Source organism: Leptonotus elevatus, chromosome 21, assembly GCF_054856555.1.
Source record: "Leptonotus elevatus isolate MCC_2025b chromosome 21, RoL_Lele_1.0, whole genome shotgun sequence".
In the NCBI taxonomy this organism is placed as follows: Eukaryota; Metazoa; Chordata; class Actinopteri; order Syngnathiformes; family Syngnathidae; genus Leptonotus; species Leptonotus elevatus.
The window spans coordinates 8511620-8531573 of NC_141259.1; the positions used below are offsets into that span (position 1 = coordinate 8511620).

Genomic DNA, 19954 nt, shown 5'->3' on the forward strand with positions numbered 1-19954 from the left:
GTCTGGACTCAGGAATACGAAATAGCACAGCTGGTCATCCTTCGTCATTCTCTGAGTACCAGACGTTATTATTGAGTTAGCCTATTGCGATCCTGGTCTTGTCTGTCTGTCAAAACACACCAAAAGGCCATTTATTGCCATCTCCTGCCTTGTTGAGAGTGTGACATCAGAAGGAAAGTATGGAAAAGGAAAATATGGTTAACCACGATCTCAAGACAACATAGAAAAAAAACATCTCTGAAAAGTGAATAGGTACGGTCAATAAAATGTCAGACCGGGAAGATGCACCTGTCCTGTTTAATAGGGAGATGAACCATAAAACCAGAGTTTACTTTCCCCGGAGGTCTTAATTGCAGACTAGAGCGGCACAATTATTTTGATAATCGATGAATATGCCAAATACTAAATGAATCGATGAACCAGATATAAAAAATGTTTTCATCCCTTTATTTAAAAAACAGGATTGTTTTTCAAAACAGTGCAGAAAACACAAAAACATAAATTATGATTCAGTTATTTGATTGGTCCATAACATGTCGGAAAAGTGGCAGAAACCCAAAGTACAAGCAGATGTTTGCAAATGTTTTATTTTGATCCAACACAAGATAATCCGTCTGCTTGCATAGAGGAATACAGAAATCGGACAATATTTACTCGTGAGAAGCTGAAATCAAACATAGGTCTTTAATTAATTATGAAAACATCAAGTAATTAGGCCTACTGTAAATGTTGACCCACAAACAAGTGCTATACTAAAAAAAAAACAATATCTATTTTTTTTTATTAAGATAGCCATATCCAGTTTTACGATTGGATTTTAGAGTGTTTTTATACCCACCGTAAACAATACACATTAAATATAGAAAGGTGGGATCAGGCTCTCAATTAGCATACATACTATTATAAAAAACAACTCGATCCAGTCTATTTGAAGCAGCGGCTTATAGGTGTGTCCTTTAAAACATGATTTCCTTTAATAGCACATGGCGGTGAGATGTACAGCAACACATTTTATACACAAAGCTACAATAACCCACTCAATGAAAATGTGAAATATGTTCAAGGCACTTAACAAAAACACAAGTAAGCAAGTAAAACCACAATTGATATTCAACTAGAATTCAGAATAAAGACAGATTGTGTCAACGGAAAGGCATTTCTCTCTCAAATCAACACAATAGAACAAAAGCAAATCAAAGCAATGTTATTATCATCGTTATTAAGTGTTATTGTTTATATCCATAAAGTGCTTCACAGTGAGTCACTTACCACAAAACAAAACCTAGTCAACACATGTTCATCTCAAAAATCAATTCTGTTTTAAAAAAAAAATATGGCTTTAAGGAAGCAACAATCTTAGTATTAATAAAGGGTCAACAAACAAGGCTGAAAACTGTTTTTTTGTGTTACAGTTTTGCAGCTAATGTCAACAACCAAGAATCAATACAACTAAGCATACACCCATCACAGTATGCTAGTGGACATTGTCAACTTCTGTTGGTAAGCACATTGCCAGGGGAGGTAAAGTGTTGTAAACATTTTTTTTTTGTTGCACTTTATCTGGCATTGCCTTCAGGCTGCCATAACATACGAGTGTGTGAAATCGTGGAATGTGACAAAACGTGAAAAGAGCAAACGTGCAATTATTTGCAAAAGATGAAATATTGTTGGATTCCATACCGGCACATCCAGACAAACAAAAATAATGCAGTCTTCAATGAATCTGACAAACAGAAAAATTGTGAGGTTGTAACCAATAGCAGACCGAGGTGCTCAAAATGGTATTTTGCTGATCATCAAGATCGTTCGAGTGGTCCAGAATCTCCCATGTGACTGTGAACTCAATAAAAATGACTTAAGTGATATTGTACATCATAGAGGTGCTTCCCGGATTGGGAGGTCCGTCTAGCGAGCACTACCCGAACAGAAATGTTGACCAGTTGTCGGCCTTAAAAGGAAAGTCAACCAAAAAGCTTTCTTTACAATACTGTAAAGTGTTCTATGCACACACACCCCCCCCCCCACCCCGCTAATTTAAACACACTATTCTGATTCATGTTGCATTTGTGCAATATAAGTTAAGCAGCAAAATCCACCCATATTTATCCATCTCAGGGGGCAGACATTTTCGCCACCTAAAATATGGCCGCCTCCTGAAAACACTGACTTGTATACTGTATGAATGGACTAAGTCTGAATGGTCGATGCAAACATTGAATTTCACTCTTTGAGAGGCTCTCATTACTCACAAACAGAGATCCTAGTGTAAAACAGTGTTTTCAGAAAGAAAAAAAATATATATATACAAAATAAAAGGCGTTATCAGTAAACGTGGCAACGTAAGATGGCCGCCCTCTGGGTTCAGCCGCGAGTCTGTGCCTGAAAATGGCTAACCTGTTTAGCGGGGACGTGATTGGTGGTTATGTGAGCCCTGAGCAACTATGATGTCATTTTCAGTCGACACCAAGTGGCAAAATGGACGCGCCCTGAGATGGATAAAAATGTGTGGATTTTGCGGCTTAACTCATATTCCACAAATAATAATTACAATGCCGTTGTGGCAAAAGAACATTTTTGTGTTGACTTCCACTTTAAGGAGCTTCTTAACAGAAGTTAGCTTAAACTGATGAGATGATTCAAGTTTATTTATAAAGTGACAATTGCTATTAATGTCCTCAACTTTTCTTTTCTTTTTTGGATCAAGAAGCCAAACTCGGCTTTGAGTCAGCAGGATGGCTAAATTATAACGCAGACAGCCTAAAAGGCGTTTAAGTCACGTGAAACTCTTAAGTGATTCCAGATATTAATGTTATAGCATGTTATAAAGACTTCCGAATATTTCATCTCAACATCAGGTACAAGTTCCCATGACCCATCATATGGAAACCATATAAAAATGGAAACACGCTGTGGCCGAACCAGGAAGCTCTCTTTTAAATATCATATAATAGTAACATAATCCGAGCCACAAAACTTTCCAACAAAATCCAAACCCTGCCACTCATAAAGGAATTCAGGAACATCTGACAGAAGAAAAGGAAATGCACAGCTTTGTGAAACACAAAAAGGGAGAAGCTGATGGACATGGTGTGAGAAGAAGAAGAAGAAGAAGAAAGACCAGGGTTTTTAATAGTTCATCTTGTGTTGATCAAGATGGATGACCTGGATGATTGGTGGAGAGGCGCCGAGTGACGGCCCGCACCAGCAGGCCGAGGATCGCCCCAGATGGACTTTGCATGTGCCACTGGAGAGGAAAAGCACAGATGATCCGTTGGATATGACAATAACTGGGGGGACATTTTCACGTGTGGACAGCCACAAAAAGAGCAAATGACATTCTGCCAACAATAGCGCCAATAAATTCCATAAGTAAGAAGACACATTAGCGCCGCCGGCAAACATCTGCGTTCTATAGGGGCGCTGCGGTTCCCTAATCTTCAAGACATCGAATAGCGTGAAAAAGCAGAAAAAGGGGGAATGCCAAGGCTAGCGGCCCTCACATCAGGCCACCATGTGAAGATGGTCATGTGTTAGTGACGGAAGGGAGGAGTGCGCAACAGCCAAAACAACACAAAGTGTACACTTGGGGTCAAGTCATTTTCCGACTAGTCAGTTGACTGCAGATGTGAAAAACAAAGCAAAAATTGAAAAAGACACAATCGGCGCAGTGAAACCTATAAGGTCAAAGCCCCATCCAGCACTTCAAACGACATCTCAGCACGTCATGCAAGACCTCGGCGTACCTCATGAGAGCATGTTCGATGCATTTTAATTTGCTTATCATCACAGCAAAAAGAGCCTCAACAATGGGTCTTAAGAGAAGAACATCAAAGGGGTTAGGAGAATAACTAGGTGTAAAAAATAAAAAAATAATAAAAAAATAAAAAAAGTTAAGGCGCTCCCCCTTCTTAGATTAAAAAGTTGTATTAGTCAATCCAGGATTTTTTTAAATGCTAAATTGCTAGTGTTAGATTGACACTGAGTAGTGTTAAATTTAACACTAGAAAAGTGTTTATATGTGTCCACACCAAGAAGTGTAAATCTGACACTTTTCAAAGTGTTACTTTTTGACACTTAACCAGTGTTACTCCAACACTGCATAATGTTACAAATCTACACTGGTAGTGTTAAATGTATTTTTTTTTTTTTTATGTACTTCATTTATGTAGCGTTTTTCCTCCTTACAATGCCCTCAAAGCTCTTTTGACAACTGATGACACGGCATCAGGAGCAACTTTGGGGTTCAGTATGTTGCTCAAGGATATTTTGACATAGTTACTCCAGCCTGGGATCGAACCCGCCCACACTCTCAGGGTCGGGGAGACGGCCATTCTACCACTGAGCCATGCTGCCCCAACAACATCGGGATGTATCGCTATTGAAATGCTGACAGCAGGCTGGAAATTGGAGAGTTTGTCCTTCACAGGAAATGTGGGTGTGGTCAATTTAACACTCAAGGTAGTGCTATTCAGGTTACACTTAGCTTCCGCTCCAACACTTGAGGAAATGTACAAAAAAGTGTCAGAATAACACTGTTTACAGTTCTTCCAAATGATGTCCGTTCAGTTTGCTTTTATGCGGGAGTTTATATAAAATTGCAAACATTTACATTTATGACTGATACAATCACAAGAATAGATTAATTGCTACGACGGCTAATGTTAGCCCTGAGGGGGATTTTTTTTATTTGCATCCGGCACTTTGAGCAGATGTTACACACATTCCGCCCCCTCAAAAAAATCTTGATGATGATGATGATGTCGCCGAGGGTGCTGAAGATGATGAATAGGCGCGCACGTGCACCCATCCGAGCATTGACTTGGTCATCTGACCAGTCATAGTCAAAACATTTTGTAAATGTTGTCCTATTTTGAAATAATGGTGAACAATCTGACACAGATTACAATTAAGGGTGCTTAAACCCTTGTAGTCCACTTTCTTCGGTACGAATCAGGTGAAGGATTTGTAAACTTTATTTAAATGGTTACCAAAATTGAACAGGGCCAATTTGTTTGGAAACACACTACCTCTTCTAGATTGTCTGTCCGAAGTGTTTTTGTATTCTAAATCTCTATGCATCTTAAAAGGGGAAGTCAACATTAAACATTTCTTGACAATAATATGTGACCTCACTAGTGTAAACATGACATTCTGATTTCACGAGTTATGCAGCAAAATCTAACCATTTTTATCCATCTCAGGCGGCGGCCATTTTGCCACTTGCCGCCGACTGAAAAATGACATCACAGTTACTCAGGGCTCAACGACCAATCCCAGCTCACCCGTTTTCTGAAGCTGCGCTGTGATTGGCTGTTACCTGAGCAACTGTGATGTCATTTTCAAAATGTCCGCCTTCTGATATTGATAAAAAATGGCTGGATTTAGCTGCTTAACTCAATATTAACTCATTCACCGCCATCTGACGGCTATAAACGTCAAAAACTTCTATTAGTTTAACTTTTTTCCCCCACTTTTGTTAACAAAAGTATGAAAACCTAGAAAAAAAATGTTTATTGTGCATTTAGAACAGATATAAAATGTGTCAAGTCATGCAATTAATTACAAAATAAAAAATTTCATCGCCTGACGAGATGGTTATTAAAAATTAGGGGTGTCAGGCGATTACAATTTTTTATTGTAATTAATCGTATGACTTCACCAGTTAACTCACGATTAATCACACATTTTATATCTGTTCTGTACAATAAAAAAAAAAAGAAATCTAGGTTTTCATACTCTTGTAAACAAAAGTAGAAAAAAATGTGAAATTGATAGAAATAGTTTAAAAAAAAAATTTGGAACGTTTATAACCGTCATTGGCAGTGAATGAGTTAACCAAAATACCATATTTAGACAAGTGGGGCTGCATAGAACATATTACTGTCAAGAATTGTTTGGAGGGTTTGGCTTCCCCTTTAAGGAAGTGTTCCTTTAGTTTTGCTAGATAGCTACTTGTGCTGGACTAAAATTGCTCAACTTGGTATTTGCAAATCATGCAATTCGGACGCTGACTCGCATCACTCAACTCAACTATATTTATACAGCACTTAAAAACAACCACCGCTGGTTTCTTAAAATGGAACAGCAGATACAATGAAAACAGCACAGGCCCCAGAATTGAACCCTGTGGAATATCATACGTTCCAATTTATATCACACATATTTGTCCAACCATTTTTTTTTTTTTTGCTCGGCACAATATGAATGGGTTAAAATAATTAATAAATCGCATGGCGCTGATAAGCACAGTCCAATGTAGCACTGCTCGATGAACTGCTGAACTGAAAATGATTTGACCCCAACCAACAAAAATATCATCCTAAATATCAGTATCACTATTTCCCGCCCTGAATGCACAAAAGAGTGACAGCAGCAAAAATATGGGATGCATGTTAATGTAGAGGAGGAAAAAAGAGGGAAGCCCACAGGGCGAGCCTGCAGGACAGCTATATTTAGTACCTCACATGTTCTGGACTCGCTTCTCAGATAGGGACCACATGACTGTAGAATGTGATTGTAAAGAGCAGATAGGATTGTAAAGAAAACAATCTTTTATACCCAGAAAATAAGTACAATAAAAAAATCTATAAAAAAATAAAGCGTGAAGTGGGTGACTAATTCAGATTTTGCACTCTGTTGTACAGATTCCCCTTTTTGTCATGAATTACAACTGAGACAGATTGGTAATGCAGTTTGTTTTCTTGTTTTAACTTGTGAGGAGAATGATATCAGACATCTGTGCAACAGGCAAAATAGATTCGTTAAAACAACAAATTGATTCATATCTTCAGCCAACTGGTTGCATCTGGTTTGAAACAAAAATACATTCTTCATTTCATATAACAGGAGACTGATGATTAATGATGTCTGGAATTAGTACACATGACAGACATGGTGTGATTAACTACAGTAAATTATACCACCTGCTGGTGGTCGTTTAGTTTTTTTCAAATCATATCTTTTGATGATGTATAAAGACAGCATGTTGAACACATCATAAATCAAAATGATGTCCCACAATCCCAGCAGTGAATGCAGCGAAATTATAAAGCTGTTGATTTTTTGTTAAAAATACATAAAAATATAAATGAAACACCCGTGTTTCTGCACCTATTTTTCATGAGCTGAACTCGCCTCCAGATCAAGATGCTGATTAGACAGCATGGTTATTGCCGCTCTTAAATGTGACGTTTTATGGGGGCGCTTTTTAGAGCAAAAATGGGACCAAAGTTCCCGAGTCTGATGTTAACAGAAAATGTCCCATTAGCTTTTAAAGCCAGACTAAAATAGTATGCAATGTGTCCCGATTTGAACTTACCTATAAAGACAGGTGGCATCACTTTGGGTTTTATTTTTGATAGAAAGCCAAAAAACAAAACAAACCATATTGCTTTGTTGTGAATAACAGAAGACTGTTGGAAGTAGGGCTGGGTATCGATTCAGTTTTCCAAAATCGATTCGATTCGATTCAGAAAGCCTTGATTCGATTCACGATTCACATGGATTTTTGATTCAATTAAGGATTTAATTCAGTACCAATTTTATATGGAAGACATTCAAGTACCAATGCTGTAAATAGTAGAAACTTCTTGCTCTTACTTGGTGCATTAGTATGAAAAAAATACATGAATATTTACACTTAAAATTTAATCCAACATAGTAACATGAATCATGTTTTTTTTAATTGAACATGACCTGGTCAAAACAAATAATTGAAATCGAAATTGAAAAAAACTAATTGAAAGATTCGGAAAAAATAAATAAATGAAAAAATAAAATATAAATAATAAAAAAATTATTTAAAATAAAAAATAAATACAAATAATTAAAATAATACAATACAAAACAAATAAATAATTTGAAATATGAATATTTACATTTAAAATTGAATCCAATGCAGTTACATTAATCATGTATGTTTTATTGAACATGACCGGATCAAAACAATAAATAATAATTAAAATCGATTACAACCACAGCACTATGTAAATAAAGTGGCAAAAACACTGGGGGGGGGGGGGGGGGGTTGTAGAATAGTTTTCCCTGTGACGCGAGAAGGCACATTAATTTATGTTGAGGGGCATATTAAAAGTATCGATATTGGGCTATGAAAAGGAATATCGATTCGATATATCGATTTTTTTTTTTAAACCCAGCCCTAGTAAAGACGTACATGAGCTGATGCTATTTGGCTAATTAAAATATTGTAAAAACAAATAAATAATACCTTTTTATGCATATATTTGCATTTATTATGCTTGTGATGGCTTTTATCTGGTGTTTACATGCGTTTTGTTTCTTTACCCAGGGTCGTTTGGCATGTCCTGATCAGCCTCTGCAGCAGATGATGATTCCACATCTGCATCCGCGCTGCTCTCACTGCCCTGCGCTGACAGGCCGCAAGGAGACTGCAAAGTCACACACTCACCACTGACACGCACACACAAACCCCAGACAGTTGTAATACGGTATATGAGCAAGTGTAATCTAGAGAAAACTTTTCTTTCCCTTTTTTTTTTTTTTTAAGTGTTGATTTTTCCTTGTTCAACAATTTAAACTAGCATTTGCAATAAGGTTACATTGTGTAGCAATGCCTCAATGGAGGCAATACTGCAACTGGGTGACTAACGACGGCACATTCTGAAAGGCATCAAACCCAAGTACGATTTTGAATCATATTTCCGAATAATTACAATTCATACATCACTTGTGTGTAATGTGCGTATGCACTTTCCTACTGACTTGATATTCTTCTCCATAAGCAGAATGGCCTGCTCTTTCTCCCGCAGGCTCCTCTTGAGCGAGGCAATCTCTTTTTGCTTCTCCAGCAGTTCTTTCTGAAGACGGTAGTTGCTTTCTTCTAGAGTCTCACAGAAAGCCTTCGAAGTGGATGCAACAATGGAGAAAATTAGCGTACTTGCTAAATGAAATGAAAGGTTCTTTGTAAAAGGAATGTTGTCATGTATTTCTATCATCTTGGGGGGGTGGCAATATCATTTGTGAAATCTGTCTCTAATTCTGTTGCGGTTTAGTGTTTTCTTCTGTTCAGCCTTGACATATTATGGTTTTGTGTTGATAAATGCTAAATTGGACTTTATTGCTACACCCGGTGATAAAAATAAAGCAAAGGCTTCCGTTATGTTAATAGTGTTGCCTGACTCTAAACTTTATTTCCCCATTGAAACCCTAAAGCAGGAAAGTAATACCAGTTTTTAATTCAGAAGCTAGGAAAATGGGAATGGGAATAATGTACAAGTGCAAATTGTCTGATGAATATTTGTTTCAAATAATATAAAGTAATAGTAGAGTATATCAGTGCAAGTCATGAGATCTTCCTGGCATGCTCTAGTTTAATTTGATCCCACTTGAAACATAAAGTCGGTCACAGTCTCGAAGTCTGAGAATGTCAACGATCACTTGTTATTGTAATCGTTGGCTCTGAGAGTGTTGTTTAAAAGCACTAAATGTGCTCGGCGGTTACAGAATTCGCATACAACATGTGGTTCTAACGGAACATCAGCGGATCTTAAGCTACTTTTACAATGAACTATGTTCCCAGTAGACACGCCATGATTGAGCGATGAACTGGCTTACGCGCGCCCTAGCTTGCTTTCATACCATTGAAGAACGCTTCCAGGTTTTGATATGCTGTCAGATTTAGTTGAATTCACTGTTATACTATGGCAGTGGTCATTGTCACTATAACATTTTCACCGGGCATCCACGGCAATCACGGCCAGTCACATTTGGAAAGGAATGGAACGGAATTGGGATGTTATTGCCATTGCCCCAAATGCAAAGCAGCAAAATTGATTTTACAGTTTACAGTACTGCCTCCCGGTGGACAAAGCGGGCAAACAAGAAGGAGCGGCACACTGAATTGGAATGCGGCATTAAATGATGCTCAATCTGTTTAATGCTTTACATTCAATTTAATTATGTTATTACTCCACATTTTTTATTATGTACAATATAATTAAGTGCTATTTATTTCCTTATTAAAAAAATTTGAGTGACATGCTGGAACAAATTAATGGCACTTCCATTCATTTCAATGAGGAACAACAATTTGAGATATGAGTGCTTTGAGTTACGTTTAAATGTACAGTCCTGCTCACTGTTATTGGCACCCCTTCATTTTTTGCATGATTTCGACAATATCTTCAGAAATCAATGGAAATGTACTAATTTCGTATCATCAGGGCCTTTTAATTGGATGTCCAATAAATAATTCAACAAAGGAAATAGTTTTTCGACTCACAATGTAATTCCAAAGAACAAATTGAAAACAGCACGTGCAGCAGTAATGTCTTCGATATTTGGCTGCACGCCCTTTGGAAGTGAGAACAGCTTCCAAATGTTTCGTGTAGTGGCTTTTAAAAATGTCAAAGTCATCATTCATCGGTTGATTCCTGTCAATTGGGCAGACGATTTAAAACGGGGAATTCTCATTTGTGATTTACCAAATGTGAGTCACAATGCGTTCCCATACTGATTTACAGGAAGAAGGGAGGGAAAAAAAGCACATTTTAAGATTTTTATTTTTTCCGCCCATTGTTTATTGTTTTTTAAGCATTCGGTCTTTAGGATAAAACACAATTTCTCTGTAAAAAAAAAAAGAAAAAAGAAGGATTTACTTGTTTCTTTTTTTTTTCCAGAAAATATTCCACATGATGTACTTTACGTCCATGGGTGCCAATAATGGTGAGCAGGACTGTAGTAAAAGTATAGACACAACTCATATCTCAAGACTGAAGACACCACTGTATAATCTTTGGTTAATAGTAGGATTCGTAAAAACATTTCTAGTGCTTGCATGTAGAGTTGGTTCTTTTCACAAATGTGGAAATAATAATAAAAAGTCATTCAAATGCATACTTTTATATAAAAACAGTATCAAAATGTTCAAACAGACCTATGAGATTTCATTTCATGGGGCCCAAAATCCCTGGCAAGGTCCTCTGGCAGTGGCCACCAAGAACATAGTGTAAAAGCAGCCTGGGCACTGTTCACACCCAAGACCGAAACTCTCGTCAGTTTGCTCGGAATACAAACCATCACGTATCAGGATTCGCAAGAATATCGAGCTAACCTTACCTGACAGAGTCTTGAGGAAATTAAATCGCACACACTTTAAGACTCAGTCATATACAGTCAGCAGTTAAAAATGTCTTTATAATATAAAATTGCATTTTGATATCACAGAAAACCACACCACACAAAGCACTGCGGGCCCATGCTAAGGCTTACCCTGCTCTCCTCCAAACTGTCGAAAGGCCCCGGCGGCTCGTCCAGACATAAAAACTCTCTCACCGATTGGCTGTCGAGCAGAGAGAAGGCATGATGTGAGAATACATCTTTATTCAGCGTAGAAAAGATCACGTTGAAACAAAAAGATGTTTCTGCAGCACGGTTGTGTCACATACCAGTTAGCAATGTCCTTGTGTGCAACCAAGTTTTGCAAAAAGGCCTGCAGTCCCAACTGTCTGTCTTCCAGGAAGTCGCTGTCGTAGTTGTCTTTAAACCACCTTTTGGGAGGCAGTGCAAGCCGAAAGCCTGGAAATGTCTCTTTCAACTAGAATACAAACAAGCACAGACATACTTTGATGTCTCAATCCACGTGATTTGATTTGATTTTTTCAATAAACAAGACGGGTCATTCGTAAATGAAGTTAACTCATTCACTGCCATTGATGGCTATAGACGTCAAAAATTAATTTGAACTATTTCTATTAGATTGACAATTTTTCCCACTTTTGTTTACAAGAGTATGAAAACCTAGAAAAAAAATGTAGTGCACATTTAGAACAGATATAATTTTTTTAATTAATCGTGAGTTAACTATTGAAGTCATGCAATGAATTAAAAAAAATTTAATTAATCGCTGACGCCCCTAATTTTTAATAATCTTTTTTTTTTTCAACAAAAAAGTTTATTTAAAAAATGTCTAGGTTTTCATACTCTTGTTAACAAAAGTGGGAAACAAATGTTAAGCTAATAGAAATAGTTCAAATGATTTTTTTTTTAAGTTTATAGACGTCAATGGCAGTGAATGAGTTAAAAAGATAAATAAAAACAAATAAAGGCTAAAATGTCAGCCCACAAAAAAGAGACTAATTTAGAACTTTTTCCATCATTAATGTGACCCATGTACAGCTCAACTGGAAAATGAAATAATGTGACTGCATAAGTGCGCACACCCTCATGGGATAAAGGCAGTGTTCAGAATGAGCCGATCACATTCAAACTGGGACTCGGCACACAAAGTGGAGACAACTTTTAAACATTTTTAAACTACCTCTGATTAACCCCTAATAAAGTTAATTTGTTCTAGCAAAGATTGCTGTCATGTAAACAGCCGGTAATTGCCAGAAATTCCTGCACATCCTTTACAGTTTGTGTCGGCATGATCGCAGCCTCCCTGACCACTTTTTCTTTTTGTCTGACCTGACATTTAAACAGGGGTGTGTAGACTTTTATATCCAATGCACAGTATGTACAGGAGTATGCTGGACTTTGTTTGCGGGTCAATGTGCATTCACTTAAGATGACAGCCGTGAGCGTAGTGTGAGCTGGCGCCAGCCAAACAGCAGGAGGGTGCTATGCTAATGAGAAACTGCCCGCGATTTGTTTCAGTGACAATTTTCACAGAAAGCATGAAAATCGCAGAGATGAGACTTTAACTCAATAGTGTGGGCAAATGCCTTTGTTGAAAAAAAGGGTGAGAATTTAGTTTTATCCTCCATCAAAAGAAAATTGCCATCTATGTTGTATCCATGTGATCATGAAATGTTGGTTTATGGTTTTATTGAACATATAAACATAAAGAAAATACATTACAAGTTTAAAATGTAAATTAAAGTAAAAAATAAAAACAATAGGAAGAAGAAAAAAAAGAGTTGATATGTTCAAAGGGGGCAGGAGCAAGTTAAAAACTCATCTAGTCCTACCCCTTATTCGATTTATGTTGATAAAATGATAAGGTAATGTATTTCAACAAAAGGAAACGTATAAACCTCGTCACATATACAAGTGCACTTTTAACATACGCACATTTGCCATTTCATTTGCATATAGCAGACTTTCAAAATGGCCACTTCCTATCCTGATTTCAGTGTAATAGTAAAAGGAGTTAAGTGAACAGATTAAGATATTTTAACATTTACCACCTAAATTGTGTTATTTCGGGCAATACAAATAAACCCAAAGAATATTTCCTCACATCCTACCGCCCCCATTGTTGTCGTGAATGGAGGCCGAATTTGTCAGCGCACACACAAAAAGTTCGGGACCACTGCACTTTATGGTGGTAATTAGCAATCATGCGACAACAACAAAACTTTCCTGAATACCCGTACTTCAAGCTATAAAATTGTCCCAATTACGGGAAGAATCACGACTTTTGGCGATTAAGAGTTTGTACACAGATACATTTGACATCTTGTTGTACATTTCTACCATATGTGGAAAACCAGAGAGAATTCCATTCGTTGCAGACTGCCTATTTGTGAACAAACCGTTCTGCTCGCCTAGTTAGTTCAGGGTGGTTGACTGTTTGGGAATAGTGGTCTTCTTTGTTTAGTTGTAAACACTTCCCAGTGTGTAATCCGAAACAAAACAAACCGGACTGAGAAAACAAAAGGCTTAATTGCAGTCATATCCCTTAGGAGGATGCAGCATTGCAAACTTGAGCATCACAAGGCTGTTATTTCCCCACAATGTATAAACAATTATGCACTGGCAAACGCACCTTGTCGTTGAGTCTGGAAAAGTCTGCGTACCTCCTGAAAACAACCCAACTTTCATCTGTGGTTTTCCTGACCAGGACTTTGTATACCTACAAACACATTGCAGATAGAACACACCTGGTTAAAAACATTGGGTGGGGTTACAATATTTAAAACAGACTTGCTTGAAATTAACTGGGGTATTTTAAGACTGAAACTATAAAACTAATGTTCTTTTTGTTTTTATCCCATTACTAAGGATGTCAACTTTTTGTCATGGTCTGTGTTTTGTTTTGTTTTGTTTTATTGGTCATGTTTTCCTAGTGCGTCTCCCTTTGTCAATGTCTCGTCAAGTTTGATCATGTCTTCCTGTGCTTGTCATCCCGGTCCCAGGTGTTACCCAATCAGTTCCCCAAGCCACGCGTGTCTTGTCCAGGTGTCTCTCGTTACTGTGTGTATTTAGTTCCCTGCTTTCTTTCATTCCTGGTTGAGCCCTAGTCGCTGTCACGCCCATGCCATGTCGTCATCATTTCCTTGTTTGGTTTGTTACTTTGACTTGTGTTTTTGGATCTCGTTGATTTTGTTATTTTCGCCAAGTACCTTGTTTGCCTTTTTCTTAACTCATTCACTGCCATTGACGGTTATAAACGTCAAAAATTAATTTGAACTATTTCTATTAGTTGAACATTTGTTTCCACTTTTGTTAACAAGAGTATGAAAACCTAGAATTTTTTTAATTGTACATTTAGAACCAATATCAAATTTGTGACTAATCGTGAGTTAACTAGTGAAGTCATGCGATTAATTACAATTTTAAAAAAAATTGCCTCTTGCCCCTAATTTTTTAATTACAATTATTTATTTTTTTTATATAACATGGCAGTGAATGAGTTAATTAAATCCCCTTTTTGACTGCATCCTTGCCTGGCTGCTTTTGAGTCCTCCACCAAACTACACCCTCCTGACACTTATTTTCAGACAGATACCAGTATCGGTACTCAACTGTTGAGTAGTCACCTATACTGATACGAAGTGATGACACCACTAGTAGTTTTGATGCATAGAATTTCCAAACATAAATAACTGATACATGATCTTAAAGAAAGCCCTATATATCCCAATATAGCATTTTCCTTTAAATTGCATGAAATTAACAGCAATTTCTATAATCTCATCCATTTGTTTATAAAAATACATATTTTGTAAAGATCACACAATAAAATGAATTTAAATAAATGCATAATTCTTAACGAGCATCTGTCAGACTTTTGCTTTATGTTCCTGATCATTAAACGGCCACCAATAACTTTGTATGAGTACTCACCCATCCCCACCCATTATTATTACATATGTAGAATGTTTTGTATACAGTATACATTATTAATGGCAAATTTTGGTATGTGTACATTTATAATGCGTTTTAATGAGTTTGTTCTGTGACCCTTATGAGGAATAAGCGGTTCGGAAACTGGATGGATGGATGTGTTTGAAGTGCGTGGTTGTTTATTTATTTATTTTTTACTGCTTTTTAACTATTAGAAAAATCCCCATGGTCTCTCTTTGTCTGTGTCTATTGACATTAATCTTTTTTTGTTTGTTTTGGTTTTACTGCTTAAAAAAAATCCTTATAGTCTCCCTTTGTCTGTGGGTATTGATTTTAACCTAGTGGGTGGGTCCGGAACCCAACTCCCATGAAAAGAGGTTGCTGTACACACTCAGGTTGCATCAAATGTATCCATCCAATGCTTTAAGACTGCATCCAGATTTATGCTGATACTTCTTTTGACATATTAATGTTAAATGAAGGCCCGTTTCGTGCTTTAATTCAGCCCACCCGCCAAGAATTTAAATGATCAAGAGTTTTGTAGTATTTGCGACAACTTAGTCATTGCTTCCTGTAGTAGTTTAATTAAAATTTATGAAGTCATTTTGTATTTAGATTTTTACATTTTTATGATGAAATAATGTAATTAATTTATTATAAATGGTTTCAAAAATTTGAAAAATAAATAATTGTACATTCGCATTATTATTTGGTTAAAGTGTTGGTTAATTAAAATGTAATTGACTATAAATAAAAAATGTAAAATAGAGTGAATTACTTTATTAATTTATTTTTTATTTTTTTTACTGTATGTCTAGGCTAGTCTGTTTAACACTTTAGCGTTTTGTTGTACAACATTTAACTTTCTTTTGTTTTATGTGTCAGTTTTGCAGTAAACTTCAACCTGAAGTGACAGTAAGGATGTTGTTACCCTTGTCTATTGCAATAATATTATGGTAACTTGTATTTAAAAAAAATAAAAACAGTTATATCCCAGACAACACATATAATTCTCTGCTTCTGTACCGTAAACTTTGCCCTCTCCTCCATGACTTCATAGCCAAGAACTGTTGGGGTGATTGGCCTCTCCTCTCCTCCTTGCTGGCTCCCGATAGGAGCCGAAATAGAGCGAGGGCAACTTGAATACTCCACTGAGTGCTCAAGAGTCCCATTTTCTCTTGTCTGCATTAGAGGGCTCCGGTGAGGCGGTGGCGTTTGGCTTCGACTGCTTCTTCCCGTGCAACGAGACTGACGCTGGGAACTTCTTCCATGCGCCTCCACAGCTGAAATGATTATTGGGGATGAAGACGCTGAGCTGCTGGAGACGCTTCCCAGCGAGGAAGCTCGCGGTGGCCTTCTCAGCTTGTTACTACCACTTGATGAGACTCTGTCCAAGGGCACTGGGACAGGCACAAAAGGCGAAGCCATCCTCCCTGCTCCTGACCGTCACCGCTGTCCCAACGTGATGACTTGCTTTCAGGTGGCACAGACGGATACAGAAGCCTGACAACAACGCTCAGTCAGAGGGGCTGGCGAAGACGTTCAACAACCTGGAGAAAATGTTACAAAATATTTTATATGTACATCACCATATCTGCAATCTGAATTACCACTCGGGCACTGATTGTGTTTGTTTTTACAACTGCGAGGCTTGGTCTCAAATGTTGCGCTTTAGGTTCCCCACCTATGGAACACATTTTAGTTACCGTTGGTGGACAGCACAAAAATAGCAACATGACGACACCGCAACTACAAGAGCTGAGTCAAATGAAGAGTGAAACTTACCTACCCTCATTTCTTAAAAACACCTTACAAGAGACTATTCATGTAAAGCATTTATTCAATGTCGTTGATTTCCAGCTTGAGGTCAGTGTGCTAGAACGCTCTTTGTACATACTAGTAAAATAATAATACTAATAAAAAGCCAATGAACTAGTATAATGGTTCTTACACAACTGCATGACGTTTTCTGCACACTATTAGGACAACTGGGCATATTAGTTGGGCAGGCAAAACCAATTGTGGGCATATTGATGCTGCTAGTTGAGTACAGGCTACTAGTGTGTGGCACATGCCTATACATTGCGCCTGGATGTTACTAGTGCAGCCCAGGTGTTTACTAGTGACGACAAATTGTGTACTTGTAGATCAAAAGTGGAAATACTTAGAAGAAACATGATAACCCCCGCCCAAACGTTACACAGTAGTGCTTATCTGCTGCCTTTTATACTTAAATCAAATGTAAGCGAAACAGTTGCTGATAAATAGTTGACATCTGTTACCTTTTGCAAGCTAGCAAGTTCAATCAATCAAGTTCGGCTGAAATAAAATTAAATACAATAAAAAGTGGAGGATAAAACTAACTTTATACAACCCAATCAACAAACAACTCTTGCCGTTATCACCAAGGAGTGTTTTAAAGATGAATTAAGAGCTGTAGGTCACATTACCATGCCATGTTAGCTAGTAAGCTAGCATGTGATGTGTGGATAGTGGACACAGTTCAAATAACGAAAACTAAAACGCATAACATACCGCAAGGCAGGTAGCGTCCCCCTTCTGAAGAACTCTTAATTATAACTCAGACCGCCAGGCGTGTGGTCGTCTTGTTGCTGTTTGTCCATTTCACATCGCAGTCATCTGCTCTTCTGTATCATGTTAGCATGCTTGAATATCAGCCCACAACTGCAGTGACGTATTCCAGCCGCACGAGGGGGCTATAAGCACGTAAATGACTCATTGTAACCTTTGTCACACCTCGAGTTGCGTGTCTTTCAAAACATTTGGATGAATTATTTCCAGATTCTATTATATCTGTATAATCTAATATTTACTGTAAATTAATGTTTTGAATAACACTATTTTAGGTCCACACTTGAATACAGAAGCCATTATGTAACGATCAATATACATTTAGAGATCAACATTATTCTGATGTGGCCTGTGATGGAAAGGACTTCAATACCCCTTGACTAGATAATAAGCTGTATTATTTTTATTTTTTTGCTATATTAACTGGCTAGTAACTCGGCAGGAGAATGAAATCAAAAATTTAGCTTGAAAGATTTGATCATTTAGCCTACCAGGGAAGGGAATAGACAGACATGTCACCCATTTCTTTGAGCACTCCAGATCTATTGCAGTGAAAACCTGTTCAAAGTTGGCAACAAGGCATATACCACAAAATTAATTTGACAAACTAGGTGTGTCAGGGAAATGAAAATCTGTAAGTCATGAACTGGGTTTAATTTTAAAAAATACTGTGACTTGACTTAACGTTTTTGTTTTGTTGTTGTTGTTGTTGTTGTTGTTGTTTTATTGCTTTGACTTCCGAGCAAAAGAGGAGCGCTGACATCACGACAAGCCGCATGTTGGCAAATAGATGAGAGACGCTTCAAACAAGAGCCTCCGAGCTGTTTATTGCCACATCTGTCAAACTAAAAACAGAACAAACAGATTACAAGCTCAATGCTAACACACAATGCAAAACACCATTGACAGGCTAACAATATCATGAATGTTGCTTGAAGCATCAGATTTGAACACAAACCTAGGCATAAAATACAACACTCACTCACTCACATGCATTCGTCATCATCATATGTATAGCTCTATTATACCGCCCCCTAGTGGCCAAGACGTAAACCACAATAAGCACAAGGTGGGGTTAGAAAGGAACATTGATACCAAAAGTTATATGTTAAGCGTTTTGTTTTTTTACCATTTGGAGAAAGTATACATTTCTCAACTAATAGCTATGCCCACCGCCCAATTTTTTTTAAAAATCACTTAAGAGCACAGGCAGAAAAATATAAATTGATTAATTTTTTCGATAGGCTTAATACTAAAAAGGGAAGTTTAACTGCATCATTTAAAGGTTCCAATTCAAACACAAATCAAACAGCTTTAAATAAATATTGCTTTATACCGAATCTGTTCAGAATTGATTCAATTGCCACCTTTAAGGTGACAGGGTCATAGGAATTGACTGATCATACACGTCACACTTTCTTTCTTTTTTTTTCAACAGTAGGTTCATGTATAACCGGAGGAGCACTTGTTGGCAAAAATATTGTTGACATGAGAATTGGATTGTTCTGTGCAGATTTTCACATAATCGCACTTTCCAGTGCTTCCTTGCGGAAACCAGGAAGTACTACCAAGCTGAATAGGAGTTTGTGGATTTAAAAAATAAATAAAAATGCAGAGGTGGCCAAGGTCAACATTAACAGCTGGGTGGAAGAAAAAACACAAGGTTCGGTGCTCTCATTTTAAGAGTGTTTGAATTATTTTACACGCCATCTAAGAATGTTGACATTTTGGCTAAATGGTTTCTTCTGCATAAACGTTTGTCTTGGCCTAGAGAACTAAGCACCTGCCCCTTAATTTAGGCATCGTGTATGCTATTTGAGTTATTTATTTGTTATTGTCATTATTATTTTAACCTCATTTCTGGCCTACAGTACATTAATTTCTCTTACTCTTTAAGTGATATTTGTTCATCAATTCAACAACGATAAGCTTTTCCTCTGGTAAAAAATAATGTGTATAATACATAAAATTAAATAAACAGATGGTTCCAAATGTATGTGTAGATATTTTTTTATAATAAGTAAGGAACATTTGACAATTAAGCTGACACTTCTCCTCGTCTTAAGCACTTCTTGTCTCTTAATTAAAATTTGTGTTGATTTATGTATTTGAATGTGCTCATTTTCTATGACAATGAAGACATAAGATGAACAGTTGCCAAAAGTTGCTTTGTAAACTTTATTGAAGATTTAGCTTATCCAGCACTATGTGTTTCTTTTATTTGTTTAGTTTGTGCACTTTATAATTTCTATACCTGACTTATTTCTACTTTTCCTGCTTAAGGTTTTTGGATAAACAGGACCAGCCATGG

General features: G+C 37.1%; 1 protein-coding gene across 3 annotated transcripts; it reads right to left on the reverse strand.

The window, feature by feature from the left end:
* Positions 1 to 499: 499 nt before the first annotated feature.
* snx16 (sorting nexin 16) lies at positions 500 to 17735 on the reverse strand. 3 transcript variants are annotated; one of them, XM_086066481.1, is made up of 9 exons: positions 17587 to 17735; positions 16078 to 16601; positions 13751 to 13837; positions 11427 to 11575; positions 11251 to 11320; positions 8743 to 8879; positions 8305 to 8430; positions 6460 to 6501; positions 3105 to 3244 (listed from the first exon to the last, which is right to left on the reverse strand). In XM_086066481.1, exons 2-8 carry the CDS (start codon positions 16477 to 16479, stop codon positions 6483 to 6485), a joined length of 990 nt encoding a protein of 329 aa, XP_085922607.1. In that variant the 5' UTR covers positions 16480 to 16601; positions 17587 to 17735; the 3' UTR covers positions 3105 to 3244; positions 6460 to 6482. The 3 variants fall into 3 exon arrangements, 2 of the variants coding, with proteins under 2 accessions (XP_085922606.1, XP_085922607.1); XM_086066480.1 differs by lacking the exon at positions 6460 to 6501 and having other exon boundaries at positions 500 to 3244; XR_015092190.1 differs by having other exon boundaries at positions 6460 to 8430.
* Between the last annotated feature and the right edge of the window lie 2219 nt (positions 17736 to 19954).